The 27120-nt window shown below is 40.3% G+C and overlaps 1 protein-coding gene across 1 annotated transcript; it reads left to right on the top strand.

Moving 5' to 3' along the window:
• The first annotated feature begins 5594 nt into the window (after positions 1-5594).
• On the top strand, positions 5595-26792 carry LOC140550307 (beta-1,4-N-acetylgalactosaminyltransferase 3-like). Its single transcript, XM_072674227.1, has 20 exons — positions 5595-5745; positions 8408-8508; positions 9682-9750; positions 10999-11094; positions 12005-12095; positions 12202-12302; positions 12896-12963; positions 13060-13135; positions 13609-13675; positions 15684-15827; positions 15927-16036; positions 16573-16673; positions 16826-16854; positions 18587-18779; positions 18877-19121; positions 19732-19885; positions 19983-20055; positions 25376-25529; positions 26236-26362; positions 26702-26792. The coding sequence occupies exons 1-20, from the start codon at positions 5595-5597 to the stop codon at positions 26790-26792; spliced, it is 2241 nt and encodes a 746-aa protein (XP_072530328.1).
• The last annotated feature ends 328 nt before the right edge of the window (positions 26793-27120 follow it).

Genomic DNA, 27120 nt, shown 5'->3' with positions numbered 1-27120 from the left:
TGTTCTTCATACTCACAGCTCTCAGATTCTTTATGGACCCAAAAATGGTTCTTCAATGGCATCACTTAAAGAACCCTTTGTAGAGCCTTTATTAAGGGCCTTAAAAGGACAGTCTTCTATTTCATTAGCTGAGTTCTTTATGCTTCCTCCGTTTTCAGTATGGACTCTCCATAACTCTTCATTCTCATTATCCCACAAAAATCATGTTAGGCCTGATTAGAGCCTTTTGACATTACACAACCATCTAATCTCGGCCTAGTTCTATCCTATAGTCCTCCACCTTCCTCCATCAGTCATTTTTAACCATCTGCTGATGCTGCTAATAGTTCGTTCACTGTCTTCACCTCTAATCGTGACTGGTCAAGGTCAAAGACAGTGAGTTTTCCTGAGCACGTTTCCCTGCAGTCCAGTACTGCTTCCATCATATTACCGAACCTCTGGTTTCTTTTCTTTATGCTCATCTCTTTTGGATCATTGCCTCTCTTTGTCCTGTGGATTTGCTAATGGTGTGTACTAACTTACTCAGATGAGTTTTCAGCTTTGTGTGTTTTGCTCATGGAAGCATTAATAAAGTAGACTAATCAGAGTCTGGGCTCCTCTATTCTTCACCAATACTCTCTCTCCATCCTGTGGTCATTTAGGGAATTGCTGTTACACAGCAGGTCTTCAGAGACTTCTTCATGAGTGTTTTGCAACAGAAGAAGCACATTTGGTTCTATTAGGAACTGTGGCCCATATTTATCTAACATCCCACAGTAGAAACACCTGGATCAGGTATAATCTTATCATTGTATCTTATCCACGAAGGGCCGGTGTTGCTGCAGGTTTTCATTCCAGCCAAGCAGACACACTTTTCGCCAGTTGATAAAACAATGGGAATCAGGTTTTGCTGTTTGTCAGGAGGGTGAAAGGGGAGAATAGGGGTATATATGCAGGGTTCAAGGTTATTTGTGGCCAACAAAAATGATAGTGGCCAAAACACTCCCATAGGAATACATTAAAATGTGTCTGTAAACTTTTAACTTAAATATGTAAAGTCCTCCACATGTCACATTTTTCCAGCTATAGCCACCGAATTTGCCACAGTTTCAGAAGTAATACTGTAGGTTTATGCTTTTTGAACCGATCCGATTTACAGTTTTTCGTAAAATTATCGTAAATCTTTCCCTCATAGGAATGAATGGGCAACAGCACTAAGCAGCACCTTAATAACCAACCCATTACTATAGAAACCACCCACCAACACCTACTAAGCGACCCATAGCTAAACTATAGCAACAGCAAGTTGCAAAGTATAGCAATCGACAACATTAGCAACCACCAAGCAACACCTTAACAACCAACCCATTACTATAGCAACCACCCACCAACACCTACCCAGCGACCCATAGCTAAAGTATAGCAACAGCAAGTTGCAAAGTATAGCAATCGACAACATTAGTAACCACCAAGCAACGCTTTAAGAGCCAACCCATTGCTATAGCAACCACCTACCAACACCTATTAAGCAACCATAGCTAAAGTATAGCAACAGCACCAAGCAACACCTTAACAACCAACCCATTACTAAAGCAACCACCCACCAACACCTACCAAGCGACCCATAGCTAAAGTGTAGCAACAGCAAGTTGCAAAGTATAGCTATCGACAACTGTACCATAGCAACACCTCAGCAACCAACACCTATATTATAGCAACATCCTAGCAACCAACACCTTTATCAAAGCAAAACTGCTTAGTTGCAATTACACTCGCAGTTTGGGTAGAAACCGCCCTCTAATTGCAATCTTAATCATTCAAACCTCACTGCAGACTAGGTTTATTAGGTTTGTCAGGCATTTGGATCAGCTCGTATATCTCAAGGATGAAGAATTAATCATACGCTGAAAAGAACCCCCTGCCTACACTGAGGCATGGCGATGGCTTGTGATGCTCAGCAGTGGTTGGAGGGCAAGAGGAGAGGGCCAGGAGAAAACCTCATGTGTTCCGTGAGGAAGCTGAAGCTTGGGCGTCACTGGACCTCCCAACAAGACAATGATCCCAAACATACCTCAGAGTCCACCAAGGTTCTGGAGTGGCCGTCACAGTCACCAACATGAACCTCATCTTTGGTGGGATTTGAAGAAGGTGGTTACAGCAGCAAAACCAAGAATATGAGTGAACTGGAGGACTTCTGAGATTCCTCAGGAATGCTGCCAGAAGCTGGCGTCTGGCTGTGCATCCTTTTTTTTTCAGCTGGTCAGAACAGCAGAAGGGTTCTACAAAGTGCTTAAAATGCTTGTGATGACGGAGTTGAATCATTCTGAGGCTGCGGTAGAGCCCATCGGAGAAGCACTTGTTCTATTGGTTGTGATGAGCTATTTAAATTGCTCTGGTTTGATTGGTTTATTGCAAACTGCTGAAACTGCTGTTTGTAGATTTTGCTAACAGACCTAATGAGGTTCCCTAGTGAAAAAAGTGCACTTAAGATTTGCACATAAGATTTGTCTAAATATGTTGTAAATAATATATGAGACAATTTCTGTGTTTATTTTAAATATGTTAAAAACATATTATGCTTTTATTAAATGCTTGCAGGTGAACTTTGATCAGTGTTGGTATATTTTTATAAATATTTTACTATGAGGTACTATGAAGAACCATCTCTTCCAGTACTCGGACGAAGCGAAGTGCCAAGTGTTATGGTCTCCATACTGACTTTTGTATCTAAGATGCAACTGATGCAAACTAGCTAAGGGTATTTACTTTTGTAAGTCGCTCTGGAGAAGAGCTTCTGCTAAATGCCTTGAATGTTAATATGTACTTCTGTTTATACATAGATTGAATGTTTTACTGTGTTTACTTTAGTCTTTACTAAGTATTTTCTTAAATAAAATGAAAAACATAATGATAATGTTTTTTTTTTCATTCTTGCATGCAAACAATATGGTCAGTAGAATGTCACTATACCCCAAAAGCAAGGTTTGCATATCTACTTGTACATCTATAGCACATGGACATACATTCTGAGGAACAATGCCTATACCAGTTTTACTGGACTGGTCGTCTTCAGGAAGAAACAATGTGCACAGGTTCTGAGGTTTCTGAACATGCTCATTCTTGTCGAGTATTTAACCATCACATACACATATGCATCTCATATGCAACATACACAAAATATATTTGAGCTGATCCCAGGTATACTATATGGACAAAAGTATTGGGACACCTGCTCACTGCTCAGTTTTGTCCAAAATAAAGAGTAAAATTAAAACGTTGATCCTGTTTTTGTTGTAGAACAGTGGTGCTTGAAAGTTTAGGAGCCCTTTCGAATTTCTTATATTTCTGCACAATAACGTCTTCAGATTTTCACACAAATCCTTAAAAAGAAGAGACGAAGACCCAAATCAAACCAACGCAACAAACATATTGAACATGGCCGTTTATTTAGTAGTTGGAAAATACAGTATTGCAGATCCAGAGTGGAAAATATGTTAAAAACATATTATGCTTTTATTAAATGCTTGCAGGTGAACTTTGATCAGTGTTGGTATATTTTTATAAATATTTTACTATGAGGTACTATGAAGAACCATCTCTTCCAGTACTCGGGCGAAGCGTAGTGCCAAGTGTTATGGTCTCCATACTGACTTTTGTATCTAAGATGCAACTGATGCAAACTAGCTAAGGGTATTTACTTTTGTAAGTCGCTCTGGAGAAGAGCTTCTGCTAAATGCCTTGAATGTTAATATGTACTTCTGTTTATACATAGATTGAATGTTTTACTGTGTTTACTTTAGTCTTTACTAAGTATTTTCTTAAATAAAATGAAAAACATAATGATAATGTTTTTTTTTCATTCTTGCATGCAAACAATATGGTCAGTAGAATGTCACTATACCCCAAAAGCAAGGTTTGCATATCTACTTGTACATCTATAGCACATAGTACATTCTGAGGAACAATGTCTATACCAGTTTTACTGGACTGGTCGTCTTCAGGAAGAAACAATGTGCACAGGTTCTGAGGTTTCTGAACATGCTCATTCTTGTCGAGTATTTAGCCATCACATACACATATGCATCTCATATGCAACATACACAAAATATATTTGAGCTGATCCCAGGTATACTATATGGACAAAAGTATTGGGACACCTGCTCACTGCTCAGTTTTGTCCAAAATAAAGAGTAAAATTAAAACGTTGATCCTGTTTTTGTTGTAGAACAGTGGTGCTTGAAAGCTTAGGAGCCCTTTCGAATTTCTTATATTTCTGCACAATAACGTCTTCAGATTTTCACACAAATCCTTAAAAAGAAGAGACGAAGACCCAAATCAAACCAACGCAACAAACATATTGAACATGGCCGTTTATTTAGTAGTTGGAAAATACAGTATTGCAGATCCAGAGTGGAAAATGTATGCAAACCTTTTAGGTTAGCAGATCATTTGAAAGTGAAATTAGAGTTAGGAGGAAGAGAATCAGGTGTGAGTGTTTTACAGTGAAAGTAAACATTTGCATATTTTGGCACTCACTAATCTGTTATATTGGTTTTAGGTCAAATTCATGCAGAAATATAGAAAATCTAAAGGGCTCATGAATTCCAAGCACCATTGTTACTGTCTCTACTGCCCAGGAAAGAAGGCTTTCTACTAGATTTTGAAGGAGCATTGCTGTAAGTATTGGGGAGCATTCAGCATTAAGAGCGTTAGTGAGGTCAGGATGTTGGATTATCACCACCCCACCTCATCATCATCCCCAACTCATCCCAAAGTATTGGATAGAGCACCAACCATCATTTCCAGAGAGTACAGTTCTTCCACTGCTCCACAGCTCAATGCTGGGGGGCTTTATAGTCCTCTAGCCCACACTCGGCATTAGGCAACATGGTGCCCATAGATTCATGTTTATCTGCTCCAGGAAGCCCTATTCTATTGTCAGTGCTCTCTATCTCTATCAGTCTCTACAGGGACTAGACAAGCTGTGTGTATACACGGGCAGGAGCTGAATGCATTCATTAGAAACACTGTCCACAAACATTTGGACATTTAATGTATGTTGTACTGTATGCCAATGTCTCAGAGGATTAAAAAAAAGGTAATTTAGGAAGACTTGATCTAACCAGGCTCGTCCCACAAAGGATTCATCCATAGCAACTGTTGCTAGGTTGGACAAATGCTACAGAAATCCACATTATAGAGTATAGACTAGGATTGTATCAATGGAGTGAACCTCCTGCTGAAAAAAACAGACTAGCCAACTAAAAGGAGTCAAGCTGGGTAAGCTGGTCAAGCTGGTTGTCCAGTTTAGCTCTTGACCATCACTGAGTCTGTTATCTTTTGAGTTGTCAGATGAGCTGGGGGTGGTATGTTCTACCTCAGCATATAATGGAGGGTTTTGTAGGTGGACACACTGTCTCCACACTGTATCCAAGTCTGATACTGAACCGTGGCGAACTTTCTTTTATTCAAATGCGGTTGTGTCATTGGTAAATATAGCATATGCTCCTCCCAGTCATCAGTACATCCTCTGAGTAGACCAGTATCATTCAGCAGGTTTTGGTTTACAGTTAATGTAGCAGTCTGGAGAGGCTGACAGAATCATGAGGACAAAGATGGGACAGTTATCTGTCTGTTTGACTGGACTGTTCACCTACAGGCAGTTGAAAAGCTGCGCACTGCTGATGGTTCTGGGTGTGCTGATGCTTATCATATACTTAGCATTTTTCACAGTTCATGCCAAACAGAGGAAGTTCCCAGACACTGGTGAGTACTACCTTTTTGTTTGTTTGTTTGTTTGTTTGTTTGAACGCTGTACCTTTTTTGTGCTATTCATATCATAGATCAGACAGAAAGCAGAAAGTCTCCTGAGGTTCAAAAAAATTAACAAAAAATCTGAAAAATCTTGGAAGTAAAATATGTGATATGGCCGTAAATTCGAAACCACTGTTTATAATAAGCCGCTTTATGACTCTGAACACTCTGCAGTTCTTTGGTGCACCACAACGCCGCAGTATTTTGACAGTACTATATTACATTAAGGCCATACCGAGATTACAGAATGCCACAGTAGATGTGACTTAAATTTAACACAGAGGAAGGCAGTGGCAGCCAGTCTTTTAGTATACAATCAAATAAAAAGGATAGTTACTTCTGCTAGTGTTGCTATCCTAGCCCAGCACTGCTCGTATCCTCAGCCAGTTCACAAATGGCATATGTATAAATGGGCCGTTGAGTTAGTCATTGATAAAGCTTGTTTTGCAGCCTATTCTCACTGTAAAGTTAAACCTAAACTTAACCCACAAAGCCTAAACCTAATTCTAACCGTAACCTAACTTAAACTAAACTACACCTCACCCTAAACCTAAACTTGACCAACTACACCTAAACCTAATTCTATACTTAACATAGCCTAGACTTAACCTAAACCTAAACGTAACCCACTAAGCCTAAACCTAATTCTAGACTGAACCTATCCTAGACTTAACCTAAACCTAAACGTAACCCACTAAGCCTAAACCTAATTCTAGACTGAACCTATCCTAGACTTAACTTAACATATACCTCACCCTAAACCTAAACTTAACCTACACCTAAACCTAATATTAACCTTAACCTAACTTAAACTAAACTACAGGTTAGCCTAAGCCTTAATGTAACCCACTACACCTAAACCTAATTCTAAACCTAACATAACCTAGACTTAACCTAAACCTAAACTTTACAGACTACTACAGACTACTTAACCTAATCTAGACTTAACCTAACATAGACCTCACCCTAAACTTAACCTACTACACCTAAATCTAATGTTAACCTAACTTAAACTGAACTACATGTCAGCAAAAACCTAAAATTAACTCACTACACCTAAACCTAATTCTTACCTTAATCTTACTTAAACCAACCTACACCTCACCCTAAGCCTAAACGTAACCCACAAAGCCTAAACCTAATTCTAAACTTAACCAAACTTAAACTAAACTGCACCTCACCCTAAGTCTTAACGTAACCCACAAAGCCTAAACCTAATTCTAAACTTAACCACACTTAAACTAAACCGCACCTCACCCTAAGTCTAAACTTAACCCACAAAGCCTAAACCTAATTCTAACCTTAATCTAACTTAAACCAATCTACACCTCACCATAAACCTAAACTTAACCCACTACACCTAAACCTAATTCTAAACTAAACATAACCTAGACTTAACCTAAACCTAAACTTAACCTACTACACCTAAACCTAATTTTAACCTAACTTAAACTAAACTACATGTCAGCCTAAGCCCAAACTTAACCCACTACATTTAAAACCTAATTCTAACCTTAAACTAACTTAAACTAAACTACATATCAGACTAAACCTAAAATGAACCTGCTGCACCTAAACCTAATTCTAACTTTAATCTAACTTAAACTAACCTACACCTCAACCTAAACCTAAACTTAACCTACTACACCTAAACTTAATTCTAACCTTAACCTAACTTAAACTAACATACACCTCACTCTAAGCCTAAACTTAACCCACTACATTTTTAAAACTTAAACTAAACTACATGTCATACTAAACCTAAACTTAACCTACTACACCTAATCCTAATTCTAAACTTAACCTAACCTAACCTAAACTTAAACTAACCTACACCTCACCCTAAACCTCAACTTAACCTACTACACCTAAACCTAATTCTAAACCTAACCTAAATTAACCTAAACCTAAACTAACATACACCTTACCCTAAACCTAACCTACTAAGCCTACACCTAATTCTAAACTTAACCTAACCTAACCTAAACTTAAACTAAGTATTTTTCTTAAGACTACACAGCTGTTTAGTCCCATGACCGTATAAGCTCCCTTCGCATTGTGCGTGTGGAAATGCTCTTACTTTCACTATTAAAACTTCTGCTGCTGTTTTTCTACGATTTTCTACAATCAATGATCATCACAATCATTTACGATTTTTTCCCGACCACATTCCTTCCTCGAAGATATTGTTTCCCCACTGTCCTTTTCCTCTTTGGACGTTGGACAGTTCTTAACCCGAACTGGTCAGCTCTCCTTACCAATTATTGTCTACTGACCTCTAACCTATGGATGTGCAACCCTAATGATAACCCTCGTCCAGGGGTCCAGCTGTTTCCCAGATGTTAAACTTTTACACATCTAGGCCCTTACCTTCTTGTTTAGTTCAATCCAGGTGGCAACTGGAGAACTGCTGTATGTCAGATACATACAGAGAGCCCAACAGACACATGCATTTACCACAGACTGAGCAGTAAAGAGGAAGAGGAAACGGGTCTAGTTTAAGCAAATGGAAGAGACAATACATAAGATTATATTTGCTCAAAGTGTAACGGGGTTGTGAGACTCTACTGAAACTGCTTTCCTGACCACATGTTTCCATATTGATCCACTATAGCAGAGGAAGTCAAGCTCACTCAGCATCTCTCAAAACTCTACCCTTGGGTCTCGGTGCTCAGGGGTGATCAAGGACAAGGACTTACACCTGCGAAGGACAAGGTGAGAGAGAGAGATTACAGAAGCACTATTAGGAACACCATAATGCAGTTAAGGCAATCTAACCAATCATGTGGCAGCAGTGTAATGCATACAGTCATGCAGATATGAGGCAGCAGCTTCATGCTGACCTCAGCTGTCAGAATCTGGGGGATTTTGAGTGTGCTGTGATTGCTCGTGTCAGAAGGGCTGGTTTGGGTATATCTGGGATTTCCAGCACAGCAGTCTGCAGAGTTTGGAGCTGACAGAAAGGCTACAGTAGCTCAGAGAACCCCTCTGTACAATCATGGTGAGCAAAAAAGAGAACCCCAGAATGAACAACAACAGGTCCAACAGCAGAAGACCACGTCAGGTTCCACCTCTGTCAGCCAAGAACCGACACCTGTGGCTTAGCAGAGGCCTCACCAACACTGCTGAATAAGCTGCAGATTAGAGAAACGCAGCCTGGTCTGAGGAATTTGGGTAGATTCTGAATACCAATACCAAGTATTGTTGCTGACCATGCACATTGCTTCATGGCCACTGTTTACCATCTTCTTACCTCCTGGGTGGAGGGTGCTCTCTCCACGCATCACTCTTAAAGCGATGTTAGCTGGTGGGGCAAAGCTGTGGACCCTGTGCTTTCTTTTGAATGTGTCGGCTGCTTGCTGTGGAGCACCATACAACTTACATCCACCACCTTTCTGTATGGAAGGACCTGCAGATATGGTTGAAGGTTCTAGATTAAAAACATCCACCCAAAGAGAAACCAACACCAGAACATCTTGAGTAGGGTTAGGTAGGTTAGCTCTTTGTCTAACTGCATGTTAATAAGTAGGGTTAGGTAGGTTAGCTTTTTGGCTAACTGCATGTTAATAAGTAGGGTTAGGTAGGTTAGCTCATAACAACAAAAGCAGACGTTTGGGTGGATGTTTTAAACGTAGCACCTTCACCCACAGACGCAGGTTCTCTGTTTTGGAAGGTGGTGGGGGCATTGCTAGCCCCTTTATGATCAGCATCTTCAGCAGTAGCCTAATTCAGACTGCATCACCTCTGAATACGAGACCATCACAAACCACTTGATGTGAAATGCCCAGAAGTTCCAACACAGTGGTGGAAGAGGCTGTTGAAAGTGGGTTTATCTGTAAAAGGTGGATATTGCTGTACATGATCAGCTGACCTCTCTCTTTCTCTCAGGCTCCCACTCTGTCAAAGCATGGTTTCAAAGAAAAAGCTGAGCAGGAACAGCCAGCCTGGAAACCTGAGGTATGAACACACACCCACATGCTACACTATACGGACAAAACTATTGGGACACCTGCTTAGTCATTGTTTCTTCCAAAAACAAGGGTATTAAGAGAGTTCTTCCTGCTTATGTTTGAGTAACTGTCTCCAATGAAGTCACCAGGACATCTTTAGCCACCATTGTAGCTATTTATACTGTAATGTGTTTTGGCCTCATCCATAAAACAAATAAAATGCCACATCGTTTTTATGATGCAAATGATTATATGAAATATGAGGACGTTTTACCCAAAATATTCAAATATTAAGTTCAATCTTGTTCATTAAGCTACATTAGAATTGTCTGCTAATCTGTCATATGCTTCATGAATGAGGGTGGGGGGTTGGTGGTTAAGGGGGGCTAGTGCATAGCGCCTAGAATTAGATGCTACGCTCCAGCTTGTGAGTAGGGATAGATAGATAGATAGATAGATAGATGGGTAGATAGATAGATAGATCACTATTTATCCCACAGGGAAAGTCAGTTTTTACAGCAGCAATATCAAACAAGAGAGCAGCATAATAAAGGCACTTAAAATAGTAGTAAGAAGTGGCAAATAGGAAACAGTAAACTTGACTATAAATACAGCTATATTAATAAATACAGCTATAATATACATAATATAACCCAACTATATAATAAGAAGTACTAGAAAAAGTGATTGCAGTGCAGTAATTACATTAACATACTGTAATATACAGAATGAATTATGTGTAATGTAACAGTGCAGTACCTACATTAATATAATGTAGTGATGTAAGGCATCCTGGTAGGTAGGTTAGCTCTTTGGCTAACCCCATGCTTGTGAGTAGGGTTAGGTCTTTGGCTAACCGAGGCATCTGCTTCACTAGAGCTTCATAACAACAGAGATTCCTCTCCACAAAAGCAGACGTTTGGGTGGATGTTTTAAATGTAACACCTTCACCCACAGACGCAGGTTCTCTTTTTTTGGAAGGTGGTGGGGGCATAGCTAGCCCCTTTATGATCAGTGTCACACACCCACATGCTACACTATATGGACAAAACTATTGGGACACCTGCTTAGTCATTGTTTCTTCTGAAAACAAGGGTTTTAACTGAGTCCTTAATGCTTTTGTTGGAGGAACTCACAGCATTGCTGTGAGGATTTGATTGCACTCAGTAACAAGAGCATTAACTCTAGTTTTGGAAACAAATTATAATGCATTATTTATCTGTTTTTATTTTTTGGCTTTTCGTCATGTGAGCAGTATAGAGGCAAGGTCAACATGCATGTATTTGAAGACTGGTGTGGAGGTTCCACAGAACAGCTGAGGAAGAACGTGCTATATCCACTGTTTCCACACGTCAGTGATCGTACACTAACACACACACACACACATACATAGATATATGCAAATGAGTACCAAACCCTGTTGCATATCTTTTCGACCACTGGAAAATATAAGCCCTGACGTTCAGCTTGTTGGACACGACATGAAATGAAAGCATCCTCATTCTGTAATGGTTGAAAAGGGGACACCAAATCTACTCAAATGTTCCTGGATGTTCTTCACTACTGCTTTACTTTCTCCACTGAAAATAACTCACAGTACTATGTAGTCCAGACCTTGCACTATATAATCATGTTAAAAAATTAGAACACTCCCATGAAAACCTAGAACAAGTTGGTATTGTTGGAGACTTCTTTACTCGTCTTGAGGTCTGCTCTTGGGCTGAACTTGCTAGGATGGCCTGACCTGACCATGTTGGCAGTTGTTGTAAATGTTCTCCACTTGTAAGTGATTTTATACTTCATAGTAATGTATTTCTCAAAATCTACTGTATTAAAATATATATTAGTTTACTTTTAAGCATTTGATGAAAGCATAATTGTATTTTAACTTATTTATAGTATATAGGATATTTATACCATACTTACATACAAATATTAAGTGCATTTTTCACTGGGACAGACTAAATGAGGTTTGAATAAGACAGACTCCTCCAGAACCCTCTCTCACCATGCTCTGATCATCTGCAGCCGATGTTCTGCACCTGATTCTGATTCTACACATTAGAAATAGTAATAAATCTGGGGGTGTTCTAACTTTTTCCTCACAGGAAAATAACATTTCTATCAATTCTTTTTATACATTATTTATTGTTCAGTTGTATGTGTTTAGTTAAATTACCTCCATCTCTCAATATTGTTAAATATGTAAAAAGAAAAAATGTTGACATGACCATGTGTGTCTTCAATAATTATCATTTTAGACTCGGACCACTTTAAGCAAGCTTGCCACATATCCCAAATGGGAAAACTATGGGCTGAGGATCTTTGGCTACATTCATCCAGCATCCAGTGGTGGGTACTGCACCAGACAGTCATTTGGAATGGGTTGTTTGTATCTAGGCTTTTTAGTTAAACATGATGCACTGCTGACAGATGTGTTCTGGTTCCTTTTTGCCAGGCCAGCATATTTTTGTGATTTCTTCTGATAAGAACTCTGAGTTCTGGCTGAGTCCGAATGAAAAGCCCTCAAACTTGAGACTTCTGGCCTACGTTGGCAAAGTAAGTGTTAGTTTCCAGTCTGATTTCCTTAATTTCTTTCATGTTTGAGTGAAATCGACCAAATATTGTGAATTTTGTTGTTGAACCTCTTGATTTTAAATTTTTTTTATGTTCTTTTGGGTTTTTATGTAATTTAAAAAATATATTTCTTTGTCAAATCTTTCACTTTTTTCTCCCGATTTGGGACTGTCACTTAGTCCACTCCTTCATAACTCCCCCTAGCACTAGCAATGCTCCCAACACTAGGAGGCTAAGTGCTGAACACATGGCTTCTCCGATACATGTGAATCTAGCCACCACCTTTTTTTGAGCTTCCACCAATGCAGCATCGCCAGGCAGCCGAAACGCTCGGAGGAAAGTGCTGGGTCCCCAGCTCCACCACACCAGCTAACAGACACATGTGCAGAACAACATTGCTTAAGAGTAATGAGTGGAGGGAGTGCCATCTACCCACCCGGAGAGAGCATGAACAGTTGTGCTCCCTCAGACTCCGGCCACTGATGGCAAAGCGTCATGGCACAGAATGCAAACTCTTGGGCCGTAGTGGCAGTACATTAGGACCTGATGTTTGTTTGTTTGTTTGTTTTTTTCAGACAGGTGATGAATGGTCTTCTCCAGGAGAATATAGGAAGTTTGCCTCTCAGATAACTCATCCTATAACGTAAGTGTGATCCTCCAGTGTTGCAGAGACATTCCACTCATCTGTTCCCATTCTCCCAACCAGTATGTTTTCAGTCCGTCTCTTTGTTTGTTTTAGGCTTTTGGAAAATGAAAAGTACTTCTTTGAAATCCTTTTCAAACACAGTCAAGGAATTGATCATCTGGAAGTTGCAGTAGGTCTCATTCACTTGTATACAGTTTTGTCTCATGAATCTCACTGAGGGTCCCATTTTAGCGTTCTTTTGGCGAGCCGTTTGGCAGCTTGATTTGGTGCGTGGCAATGTATCTTTGCTATTGTAATGACAGGAAAAGTATGCTTGCACAGGCCCGAAATGTGCAAAAGGCATGTACAAAGACGTAACGTGCAATAAACCAATCAGCGTGCCACTTGCCATTCCCTTTAAGAGCCAGGTGCAGCCTGACAGTTTGGCCGTTTGCTATTTCAATGGCGCAGAGGCATGGTTGAAGCCTGTGTTGACAATTCACTGCCAAGATTGCCCTGAGTCTTCCAGTTATCCCAGTGTCTTTCATATTTTCATTTTGATTTCATTAAACATAGACTTTATTTTTCTTGTGAGTGATGTTAAGGTTTATGGGTTCTCTGAATCGTTCAAGCCCTGAAATAAAATATTTCTGTCTTTCCCAGTGGCGTCAGAACCAAAAGAACAGCAGTTTTGCTGTTATTTCCTCAGAGTTTCTGTCTCTCTATACCAGTAAGTTTATGAATGCTTTTAGTAATACATAACATACTGTTGAACAGACCAATGCAACTTCACAAATGAGCTGTATCCTGAATGAAGATTAGATGGCTGAGAAAGCTGAACTATCAACAGTAAGATTTGTTTACAGTAGAAAAGACTAAATATTGAATATCCCTGCTGAGAAACACAGCCTGGCCAGCTGCTCAAGCTGTACCAGCATAGGGTGTGTTTTCATATGAGTTTGATGGTTAAGCTGCACTACACACATGATCACCCGGACCAAGCTAGACCACTAAGACAACCAATTTCGACCAGGCTGGTTGACCAGTATGACCAAGCTAATTGACCAGCACCAAGCTGGTTGACCAGCACGACCAGTGTAAGCAGCATGATTAAGCTGGTCAACCACCATAACTTAGCTTGACCAAAATCAAATGCAAAATACACTATGCAGGGAAGCCAGCTGAGCTGGCTAACCTACTCCAGACCAGCATGGTTTATGTTTCCACCTTGACCAGCAAAGACCAGTTTAGGCCATCTGAATGCAGCTACCAGCAGAGGCTGGTCTGGATTTTTTTAGCAGGCATTTCATGTTAAATACCCTATAATGTCTAATTTGTCATATTTATTGTCATCATTTTATATAAAATAGAAAACATTAGCAACTTATGTGTTGGTGATTGCTGATGTTGCCAATTGATATACTTACTTAAAATATGTTAATATTATGCTTTTATCAAATGTTTACAAATAAATGTTGACCATATTTTATAATATTATTATATTTTATAATGTATATATTCTAGTATTTTTTATAAATACATAATATGTATTTTTGTATATTTTTGCAAAGTGTGGTAAAACAATGACTACAGAAATGTACTTAAAGTGCACTTGAAGTGTCCCAAATATGTAAATATATGTATAACACTAAAAAGTGCAGTGCAGTATATTCTAATATATTTCTAATGCACTAATGCTAAGTATCCCTACATGTGTGCTGCTTTGCCAAGACAGTGACTAGGAGTGTATTTGCATTCCATCACTGTCAAACCCAACTGCACTTCTTTATGAAATGATTTAAGTGAACCTAACTTAAATACCACACATATTGGAGATCACTTAAGCTGATTTAAGCCAAAATAACTCAAAAATGAACCGTTGAGCTAGTTGAGCAGTCAGTTCATTTGTTTAAAATCACCTGCTTGATTCAGTTGAGTTATAATGTGAGTTGTTTAATTTACATCAAATCAATTCAATTTTATTTGTAGCGATTTTTACAACTGTTATTGTCACAAAGCAGCTTTACACAATCAGTAATGACCCTCAGTCAGCAGCCAAAGGCAACAGTGGCAAGGAAAAACTCCCTCAGAGTTCAAGGAAGAAACCTTGGGAGGAACCAAGACTCACAAGGTGGACCCAACTATCCTCCTCTGATCAGAACTATTTATAGATTATTGACAAAAACCACCACCAAACCACCTAAACTGTTGTATTGACATATGGGGATCTTTAGGGTTTGTCTTATGTTTGGGCAGTGCAACCTCACACCTTTCCCATTGGCTCCCGGTACCATTAATGTGCATATTGGGTGTGTCTGATTAATCACACACATATTTGTACCATGAATATCAGGGGAACCCTCTAACCTCTAGAATAGGCCTACTGATTTCTGGACGCCAAAAAATACACGTCTATAATTGTACATGTATTTTTATTTAATACATAACATAAGAGATGTGTGAGTGTAAAGAACCAATTAAATGGCTTCTTTAAACCTTTAAAAGGTTCCTTATCTTCTTACCTCGATGGCTTTATCTCACACGGATCACATCTAGGCCCCATATGCATTGTATAAAACAGATGGGACCCATGCTTAAGCCCTTCTGGTGCCATCACTGACCCTGGTGGGCATCCAGAAACATGGTTCCTTAAGTGGTTCTTCTATGGGGTTCTTCTATGAAACAATATATAGCACCTTCATTTTTAGGAGTGTAAGTGTTTTAATTCCTGTATACAGATGAATCATCTCTGGTGATGGGGGACATCACTCACATTCCCCAGACAGAAGCCAGTCATGAGATACACCTTGACCACATCTCCAGGTCTGCCAAACCTGAAGTGGACATGGTCAGAGAAGATCCACGAGACTCTATCTACAAGAGTGAGTGTTTTAGTTTTCTTCCTCTTCTGGGGTTCATGCAGTGTTAAAATCATCAATAGAATCATCAGAGTGTCCCACCTGATACCTTTGTCTCACCAGTCCCACTGATGAACGCGTCCTATCTAAGAAACGTCTTTCCTGAATGCGATTACAAGCCCATTACTGTATTTCGTGGAGATACAATTAAAAGATATCATGGAATTTATCATGTGAGTATACCTTCACTTTGCATTGCACAGACAGGAACACATTACATACCCTATAAGGACAAAAGTATTGGGACGCCTACTCATTCATTGTTTCTTCTGAAACCAAGGGTATTAAAAAGAGTGGATCTTGCTTTTGTTGGAGTAACTGGTCTCTACTAGATTTTAGAGCACTGCTAGGAGGATTTGATTGGTTGAATGCAGCATCAAGAGCATTAGTGTGATCAGGATGTTGGATGATCTCCATCCCACCTTATCCCCGACTCACAACTCATCCTAGAAGTATTAGATGGAGCACCATTGACATTCCAGAGAACACAGTTCTTCCACTGCTCCACAGCTCAACGCTGGGGGGCTTTTTACCCCTCTAGCCCACACCTGGCATGGTGTCAATATTTGCAGTACTTCTCTATAGGGACTAGACAAGCTGTGTATGTGTGCACTAACTTCAGGTAGCTTCATGCATTCATTAGAAAGAGTGGTCACAAATATTTGGACATATAGTTTATCATCTTATTTTGTGTGTTTTCATGGTTCAGGTTCACTACTCTGCAGTATACCCCAATGACTACACCAGACAGACTCATTCAGCCGTTGATGAGATGTGTTTTTACAACAAGGTTCAGGAATATATAAAAGGGTAGGCTTTAACCATGCCTCTGTTTTTTAAAAGACGCTTTCTGTAATTCTCTCGCTCATTTATATGGGCAATATTTTCACTACCGTTGTTGTGCTCCTGTTTCATCTCATGAATTTTATGTGCAATGGCGTGTTAATATGTCTACATTCAAGAGGCGTGTTGGTTCCAAATCTGGAAACAGGTAACTATTTCTATTATTAAATAATAATTTTTAATGTAAGTGTGATTACAGTGCCCTCCTGACTAAACTCCAGTGAGCATCCTCAGAGTTCCTTTCCTCTTACAGTCCCCTGCCATATTATTTACGCAGTTACCATATAGAACCATACAGACTGCCATTTGAGAACCAATTGGTTCTCAAATAAAGGTAAAGGTGCACGTATTTGTCCTCCGCATTTAACCCATCTGGTAGTGAACACACACTCACATGTGTTAGGGGCAGTGAGTACACACACACACCCAGAGCGGTGGGCAGCCAACTCCAGCGCCCAGGGAGCAGAAAGGGTAAAGGGCCTTGCTCAAGGGCCCAACAGTGGCAGCTTGCCGAGCCCGGGAATCGAACCCACAACCTTGTTATCAATAGACTGGTAGTCTGTATGGTTCTGTATGGTAACTGCGAAAATAACAGTGGTTCCTTGCCTGGTTAAAGGGTCCTTTATGTGTAAAGAAAATCAAAAATAGTTTGATAGAGTATCAAAAAGGGTTCGATTACTAAAATTCACAGAACCCAGTTTTGTTAGTAGTGGAGAGTGGGATAAGATGGTGCAGTGGGCAAGTTGAAGCGCCTATTCCAGGCAACTGTACATCATCATGTCATGTAACCCTATTTTTAGTTTGAGTTCTGCTCTTTTTGCATTGCTGTGGACAAAGGAAGAGTGTGCATGAAGCAGTAAGCATATTATTGGCGTGTTTTGCATCTCTCAAAGTGTTATTTTGGGCATATTTTTGGCAAATTAGGTATGATCTGTCTTACATCAAAAATAATTAATCTCAGATTAACCTCTTAAACTAATCCAGTGATTCCTGACTTTTTAATTTATTAATTAATTAATTTATTTATTATTATTAAGTAATTTATTTCAAATGTTACCCTTCATTTTTCTATCCAATTTCCAACTCAGTCCAATTACCCAGTCCCTGTTCATGTGAACTCCCCCTCTTACTAGCAATGCCCCTACCACTAGGAGGGTGAAGACTACCACGTCTCCTCTGAAATACATGAACACGCTGCCTATGTAGTGATGCTGCATCAACAGCAGTTTGAATAGATGTGGTGACTGGCTTCACTTGTGTCAGAGGACTTGGGGGCATTGCTAGTGATGAGGGGGTTAACATGAAAGGGGCTTGGGTGAGTGGCCTTCCTAACAGATCAATATGTTTACAGTTGGACCAGGTCCAACAAGTGGAAATTGAAATAATGAATATATAATTAGTAACTGTTTTCTCATGCTTCTTTTGGGCCTTATATTTTTTTTATCTATTTGAGGAAGGTGCACTGCTAAGGTTCCAGTTAATGCCACACATTCTGAGCCTGTGTTGTGTACATTCACTCATTTCTCTCTCGTATTCCCTTGGTTGTAGGTCAACGTAAGCAGAAAAAATGGCTCATCTGACCCCACTCTACCCTATATTTATGTTTTTTACTCTTTTTGCTAAGACTGTGGGTGAATACATGGCTTAGGGTTCAATTGCAGGGAATCTCTGCTAGTGAATCTTCAGTTCCTTCACAGTTCTTTGACATTATCAGCTATGTGAGGTTGTTTTCTGTTGGGTCTAGGCAAGGGGAATGAGATGGTCCTTGCAAAAGGCCCCTTTCTCCCTTCATTTCAGTGTTAGATCACACCAAAAAAAATACCTCAAAAATCTAAAAGCTTAAAAAGTCATAAGCTAATCATGAATTCACATCTCTCAAGAGTCGGAAAAGCAAGAGGCGGATCCGTACTGGCAGCGCGTCTTCAATGTGAAATCCATGGACTTACATTCAAAGCAGCCCGTGCTTGTCACCAAAGTCTGCAGAAGAGCTGGAAACGTCATAATGGATGAGAAAGAGGTCATGCCTGTGGTCGAGGCCTTCATGAATCAACTGCAGACAGAACAGAACTCCAGGTACTGTGAAGAGTCCTACTTTAGCTCCTTTCTAGCTTACCTTCTCTCTGTCCTCCAGTTCTAAGAGTTGAGCTTTGTCCTGTGTGTGCCTGTGCAGCGATTTGGTCCTGAAGCGAGTGCTGAATGTGGAGAGGAGGGTTGACAGTGAAGTAGGCACTCGCTACCTGTTGGAGCTGGAGCTGGAGGACGGGCAGGCCCAGAACATGTTGTTGTCTCGTTACTTTTTTGTAGAGAAGACCACAAGTAAGCAAGGAAGTCCAGTCTCAGTGCACATGCCTGCTCTCTGCAGCCCAAGAGACTTCTCCTGGAACCCAACAGTTAAAGTCAACGTAATCCTGACAGGTCAGAACTACAGGATCTTTAAGGTAACACAGAACTTTTGAAGCACACTGGTTGACCAGTTTAGCTCTTGACCAGCATAGGGTATGTTTGATAGTTAAGCTGGTCTACCAGCATGGACAACTGGACAAAGCTAGTCAACCAATAGCTGGTCAATGCTGATAAACCAGCTAGCCAGATGACAACATACCCTACACCAATTAACTACGTTTACAAGCACAGGGTATGTTTTTCACCTGGATGACCAACCTTTCTACCACCTAATAGAATTATACACTATATGGACAAAAGTATTGGGACACCTGCTTGTTTGTTGTGTCTTCTGAAATGAAGGGTATTAAAAGATACCTGCTTTTGTTGGAGTAACTGTGTTTACTGTCCAGCAAAGCCTTTCTATTAGATTCTAAAGCATTGCTGTGAGGATTTGATTGCATTCAGACACAAGAGCATCATCTCACGACCCAATGCTGCGGCTTTACAGGGATTAGACAAGCTGTATGTGTGTATGCATGCATTTACACTGTATCTGTGTCTGCAATAGGTGCAGCTTAATTTCTTGGAGCCTTGATTGTTTTTTGTTACCCAATCTCTAGTTATATCTGTTTTCCAACAGTGAAAAACCAGGGGAAATGGATAATCCAGTTTATCAGACAAATGGAGAACATCTACAAAACCACAGGAGACAAAAACTTTAACATCATCATTGTAGATTACAGTAGTGATGACCTTGATATAGAGACGGCACTGAAAACTGCTAAATTACCAAGGTACTATTTTTCTTTTGCTAAAAAACAGGGGCATTCAGCGCTACTGAATCGACACACTGTGTCTAATGTCTGATTCTGGCCATGTGCTCCTTTGCAGCTACCAGTACAAGAGGCTGGAAGGAGTCTTCCGAAAAACAGGAGCCCTTCAAACAGCAATTGATCTCAGTAAAGTATGAAAAACACCTTTTTCTTCAACAAAAAAACCCAACAAGTGCATGCACTGAATGCCAGTTCATTAAGTACACCTGCACCAATTAATAGCAATATACACTAGCTTAGCTTAGCTTAGAAAAAGCTTAAAAATAATACTACTACAAAATCTACTACACCAGTTGTACCTAAAAATAACAGCTGCAGAATCACGTTGGTGTTCCACTGACTGTAATTAAGAGAATAGCGTCTCTGTCCCAGCCGCAACACTTCAGCTGCACTTTGGAACTTTGATGGAGCTGCATGAGACCTCTCGCCAGAACTGTGTAATGCTGTAGTGTTACTCTACCACCTCAGTACATTATTGCACGTACACAGCTGTGCCATGAGATGGCACTCAAAGCATGATTTGTATTTACAGCAGTGGAGTAAAAGTGGTCAAACATGCTCAGATGGGGTTCAACAAGCCTATTTACCACCCTGTTATTTTTCAACCTGTCTCAAAAGACTCTGTGGCCCCAGATTTATGAAACATTAGCAGAACAAACTTGTGCACAAGTCGTTCAGAAAACTCATTAGACTCATTAAACTCATTAGAGTGCTCGTAGTCTCAAGACTCTAGACCACGTGGAAAGTACGCTTAACGTCCAGAATCCAACTCAGTTTCATTCAAATTTGTTGTCATTATACTAATACGGGGTTATACTAATACAGCAGTGACAGGATGGACATGATACAGTAGTTCAGGGTCTGTGGACAAGGCACAAAACAGGGTGCATCGGCAAAAATTACAAAGACAATAAATGCAAAAATATACAAATATGTGCAAATGTGTGCATGAAGGCTGGGTGATTAAGGCCCTGACTGAGTTATTACACAGTAAAATATGAATAATTATGTAGAGCAGTGATGTGTTGTGTGTGTAAATGGAAGAGTACAGGAAGTTCAGGTGTGTATGCTGAGGTAGACCAGTCTGGTGTGTGTGTGTGTGTGTGTGTATTTGGGTTGTTTCTGGTCTGATGAGACCAGTTTACGGCATGCGGTAGGTAACTGTTCTTGAATCTGGTGGTTCTGGCTCTGATGTTCTTGTAACTCTTTCCCGATCGGGAAGTTTCGACCCCAAGACACTAAAACTGGTCATTTGACATGACTGTAATTTCATTCAAATTAATAAAAAAAGTTAAATAATAACTAATAATACTCCTGACTAAACTACGGGTTTAATATATACTCTACTATTTACATACAGTGAGTCCAAGAAGTATTTGATCCCTTGCTGATTTTCTTCGTTGGCCCACTAATAAAGACATGATCATTCTATACTTTTAATGGTAGATGTATTCTTACATGGAGAGACAGAATATTAAAAAGAAAATCCAGAAAATAAATCTAAGGAATATATATTAATTGATTTGTATTTCATGGAGTGAAATAAGTATTTGATCCCTTAGTATTCATTAGCAGTTCTGGCTTTTACAGACCAGTTAGACACTCCCAATCAACTTGTTACCTGACCTGAAGCCACCTGTTCTCACTAATCACTTGTGTGAAAAACACCTGTCCACAGAATCAGACAGATCACACAGATTTCAAGTCTCCAACATGGGTAAAACCAAAGAGCTGTCACAGGACCTCAGAGTCAGAATTGTTGACCTTCACAAAGCTGGAATGGGCTACAAAAAGATTAGTAAGGTGTTGGATGTGAAAGTAACAACTATTGGTGCAATTATCAGAAAGTTTAAAGAGTATAACATGACAATCAACAGACCTCGGCCCGGTGCTCCAAAGAAGATTTCGCCTCGTGGGGTGGCAATGATGCTGAGAACAGTCAGAAATCGTCCTGCAACCACTCGGCAGGAGTTAGCAAATGACCTGAAGGCAGCTGGGACCACAGTTTGCAAGGAAACAATTGGCAACACTTTGCGCAACAATGGATTCACATCCTGCAGTGCCCGAAAGGTACCCCTGCTGAAGAGAGCACATGTGGAGGCGCGCCTCAAGTATGCCAATGATCATTTGAAAGATGAACCAAGTTATTGGGAGAAGGTTTTGTGGTCAGACGAGACCAAAATTGAACTTTTTGGCCTCAACTCCACCCGCCATGTGTGGAGGAAGAAAAATGCTGCCTATGACCCCAAGAACACTGTGCCCACCGTCAAGCATGGAGGTGGAAGCATAATGTTTTGGGGGTGTTTCTCTGCCAAGGGTACAGGGCTACTTCACCGCATCACTGGGAAGATGGATGGAGCCATGTACCGCACAATCCTGAGGGACAACCTCCTCCCCTCTGCCAGGGATCTGAAAATGGGCCGTGGTTGGGTCTTCCAACATGATAACGACCCTAAACATACAGCAAAGGCAACAAAGGATTGGCTCAAGAAAAATCACATTAAGGTCATGGAGTGGCCCAGCCAGTCGCCAGACCTCAATCCGATCGAAAATCTATGGAGGGAGCTGAAGGTCAGAGTTGCCAAGCGACAGCCCACCAACCTTCATGATTTAGAGAGGATCTGCAAAGAAGAGTGGGCCAAAATTCCCCCTGGTGTGTGTGCTAAACTTGTGGTTAACTACAACAAACGTCTCACCGCTGTGCTTGCAAACAAAGGCTTTGCCACTAAGTATTGAGTGTGTTTGGCAAGAGGGATCAAATACTTATTTTCCTCATTGAAATACAAATTAATTAAAATATATTCTTTAAAATTATATTCTGGATTTTTGTCTTGATATTCTGTCTCTCCATGTTAGAATATATCTACCATTAAAAGTGCAGAAGGATAGTGTCTTTATTAGTGGGCAAACAAAGAAAATCAGCAAGGGATCAAATACTTCTTGGACTCACTGTATAGACAACAAACAAGATGTGAGCATTGGATAAATGTTGGGATCTCAGAGTAAGAACCCAAGAGAGCGAATCCATTAAAAAAGGGGATGGGTCATTTGTGGCTCCTCACACAGGACCCTACACATTTACATTTACATTTACATTTATGGCATTTAGCAGACGCTCTTATCCAGAGCGACTTACAAAGTGCTTTGCTATTTACCCAAGAAAACCTCAGCTAGTTAGAATAGACTAATACAAAAGATACCTCCAAGCTTAGACATTACTAAACACAATACAATAAGGCAACCATAGAACTATTCGTCCAAGTACTCTCTGAAGAGGTGGGTCTTCAGTCTGCGTTTGAAGACAGCGAGCGACTCGGCCGTTCGGACATCCAGGGGCAGCTCGTTCCACCACTTTGGTGCCAGGACAGAAAAAAGCCTGGACGCTTGTCTTCCGCGGATTTTGAGGGATGGTGGGTCGAGCCGAGCCGTACTTGAAGCTCGAAGGGCTCTTGGTGCGGATCGGCTTTTGACCATTGCCATCAGATACGGAGGGGCTGGTCCGTTCTTGGCTTTGTAGGCCAGCGTCAGGGTTTTAAATCTGATGCGGGCAGCTACAGGAAGCCAGTGGAGAGAACGCAGCAGTGGAGTGACATGGCTGAATTTAGGGACATTGAAGACGACCCGTGCCGCTGCATTCTGGATACACCCTCTCCCTGGCTCTCTCCATCTTTCTCTCTCTCTCTTGCTTTTCCTCTATATCTCTTATTTGCTTCACTCTGATCTTCTGATCTTTTTCCTTTTATACTCTTATTCATTGGTGTTATACATACATAGCAGGGGTGGGCAACAGGGGCCGGAGTCCAGCACAGTTTGCTGATTTCCCAGCTTTCACAGACTCAGTAAACCTGGCAGATAAAAGGTAAGTTGAATCAGGTGTGCTCGAGCAGGAAAAGCTAAAAAAAAAAAACTGTGCAGGAATCCAGCTCCCTGTCTGTAATTTGCAATTTAGGATTTGCCTCTTTCGTCTGGGTTATAGCCTCGAACTGCATCATGTCACTTAGGTTATTGAGTACAAAATAAAGCCATCTATGCGTCATTAAACCAACATGTAGCTCAGCCTACTGGTTTGCGTATTGTTATGATTTGCTACGAGTATAATGTATTTTGTTGGAAGCGACATTTGAATATCAGGTGGAAATTACGTGGTTATAACCATAGCAGGTTCCACTCCAGACACCAGACAGACAGGTTTGATGCCAAGTTCACTAAGTTCACTAAAGTCAGTGGATTAGTAACAACTGGCATTAACGGTACACACTTTTCTGACCGAATCTCGTACACATAAACAGCGAGGTGTAAAAACCAAGACGCCAAGACGCTTTGTGATCGGATTAGGTTCATTATCATCATCAGGATTCAGAAGTGGGCAGAGACAGATTTCTCCCTCTGTCTCCACATCTCCCTCTTTCTGTTTCTCTCTGCATTTCACTGTCTGCTTCTGCTTTTTCAGATTTTGTTCCCTTACGGTTTAAATAGTCCGTCGCATGTTCTGATAGAGCTGCTACAGGAATGCGAGAACCGTCTATTGCTTCACCACGCTGTAGAACACAAAGGTGGGCTATCCCGGTCCTGGTGGGCCAGGTTCCTGCAGTGCTTGTCCTGTTCGAGCACACCTGATTCAACTCATCTTATTTATTGGCAGGTTTATTAGGTCTGTTAGAGCAGGGAAATCAGCAAACTGTGCTGGACTCCCCGTTGCCCACCCCTGCTCTACACTGTTCACAGTCTGCTGGAGCAGGGCAGTTTTGAGGAGGAACCGTTGTTTACAGGAAGGGAAACAGAAAGGATGGATGTTGGTGTTGGTGTGCTTTCTTTTCATGCGGGGAAGTAAATGGGATCTCATCTGGTCACACTGGGAATGCATTTTAATGACAAGTGTAAACATAATCTGGGCAAAATATGCAATACGCTTATGCTTAGGCCCAGTGTCGCTAAGGTCAACGGTTTTCCAGCAGTCATCTGTCATATCTATACCTTATTTATGCAACACACCATAGCTGAATGTTCAGGTTGTGTGAGGATGGGGGTGTGTTTACTAAACTGGTCTCACAGTGCATATAGAATCTAAATACTGTAATGTTAAACACTAGAGTATGAGGGTACCTCAAGGTATAGATGCTGTAGGGCTGTCAGATCATTAAAAAATATGAAATTCACATTAATCACAATATTTTATTAAATATTTATAATATTTTATTAATATGTTGGAATTTTAAAAGAGAGAGAGAGTAAAAGAGAGGCATTTCTCCATCATTCACTGATTCACTGATCCACAATTTTGCTTTAAAGTCAGATGCAGTTGATGTGTTATTACTGTATTACTGTGTTATTAATGTGTTAATGTGTTATAACAGCGCCCCTAATCAAAGCTATACTTTTGGGTTTTTTTTTTTTGCTGTGATCCGATTTTCTTTAACTAGCTTCACTCTTCTCTTTCTTTTTCACTCGTAGGATGAGGACAGCATTTTGTTCCTGTGTGACCTGCATCTCAATTTTCCCACATCCATAATTCACACTGTGCGTAAACACACCGTGCAGGGGAAAATGGTCTTTGCTCCAGTTGTGATGAGACTGGACTGTGGATCCTCAGCTCATGCTCCTACAGGTACTGACCTTCTATCCCACTGGTCACATGTTCAGTTATTGAAACTAGAATGACTGAAATGAAATGGGGTAAACATTATATATGACATATATGACACACACACACACACACACAGTACTGTGCAGATGATGAACCTTTATAGTAGAAGCTCCAGATCTCATCAGAACAGATGCAGGTCAACATAAATCCAGTAAAAAGGAGAAACGGAGAAACAAGAGCTTCTCATTCTGAAGAAAGAAAGTAGTGAGATCTTGTCGGTGAGCTAGTCTGAAGAACAGAGCTCGGTTCCTCCAGGTTTCTCCTGGACGTCCCCCAGTCCAGCCAGCACAGCTTGGAGGATGTGTTCAACTCCATCAGCAGCAGCAGCAGCAACTCATCTGATTTACCATCATTAAGCCCTGATTTACCACCAAACCAGGTGTTGATATGAGGAGAACTAGAATAGTACTAGACTCCATGAGGAGAACTTTGGAGATGTTCTAATGATGAACACAGTGATCGAGAACCTCAACCACTCTCTGTTGGAATGTTATTATTAGTGTTTACACTAGATATTATACACATATCTATCTATCTATCTATCTATATATATATATATATATATATATATATATATATATATACACACACACACACTTTATATATATATATATATATATATATATATATATATATATATAATCACATTGTGTTTGTTATGTGACAGGTTTCTGGGAAATTGACGGCTATGGTATGATAGGAATCTATAAATCAGACATGAACCGAATTGGAGGGATGAACACTGAAGACTTTAAAGATAAGTGGGGAGGAGAAGACTGGGAGTTGCTAGACAGGTAAGAGGAGACCATAGTTCTTGAGGAACCAATATATTGAGTAACTTTAATGAGTCTAGCTGCTTGCTGCATTTATTAATGATGTCCAGTTTTGTAAAAACGTATCTGTGGATACATTTCAGTAGAGTAGAATATGTTGGAAATGAGTGACGCGCTGGAAGTAATACAAAAACTCTACAAAATGCAAAACAAATGGGACACATCAAATCTATGCAGCCAAAAAGCTTTCAGAAGCTCTGTGAGCAACAGAGCTCAGCTCCGACCAGGACGCATTGCTTTGGGTCATCCACTAAAGGCTGGTGCTTTTCTTAATAGCCTGTTCCTCCTGTCTTTTTTTAGGATTGTAGTGAACAAGCTGGAGGTGGAGCGACTGAACCTGAGGAACTTTTTACACTACTTTCATTCGAAACGGGGAATGTGGAATAACTAATAAAACATACAGAGAACAATGTTATACATTCATTCAGTGAGCTTCCTATAGAAGCTTAGTGATCTTATGCTTGTGGAATTAGGGCCCCAACACCACCAGAGGACCCCCAAGATATCATGATAAAAAATACATAACATTGAATAATAAAATGAAATGTATTACAGGTAAAAGTGATTTTTATATTTATATATTTTCATAGTTGGTACACCAATACCAGGTTATTCAGTTCCTGCTGTTATCTGCTGCCACTGTTGGACAAATGCAGATATGCGCTGCTTGGGTGGTGGATAAAGGCCCAGGCGCTTCAGCGTATTGCACAATATCTGTC

Source organism: Salminus brasiliensis, chromosome 2 (genome assembly GCF_030463535.1).
Source record: "Salminus brasiliensis chromosome 2, fSalBra1.hap2, whole genome shotgun sequence".
Classification (NCBI taxonomy): Eukaryota; Metazoa; Chordata; class Actinopteri; order Characiformes; family Bryconidae; genus Salminus; species Salminus brasiliensis.
This window is presented reverse-complemented; position numbering and strand designations above follow the sequence as displayed.

What these genes read in the sequence shown, in the direction of transcription:
- LOC140550307 (XM_072674227.1), top strand. Translation starts at nt 5,595, where the DNA reads ATGGGACAGTTATCTGTCTGTTTGACTGGACTGTTCACCTACAGGCAG. An exon ending in AGTCAACGTAATCCTGACAG is followed by an intron (nt 19,122 to 19,731) that starts GTCAGAACTACA and finishes GTTTTCCAACAG; the next exon opens with TGAAAAACCAGGGGAAATGG. An exon ending in AAAACTGCTAAATTACCAAG is followed by an intron (nt 19,886 to 19,982) that starts GTACTATTTTTC and finishes GCTCCTTTGCAG; the next exon opens with CTACCAGTACAAGAGGCTGG.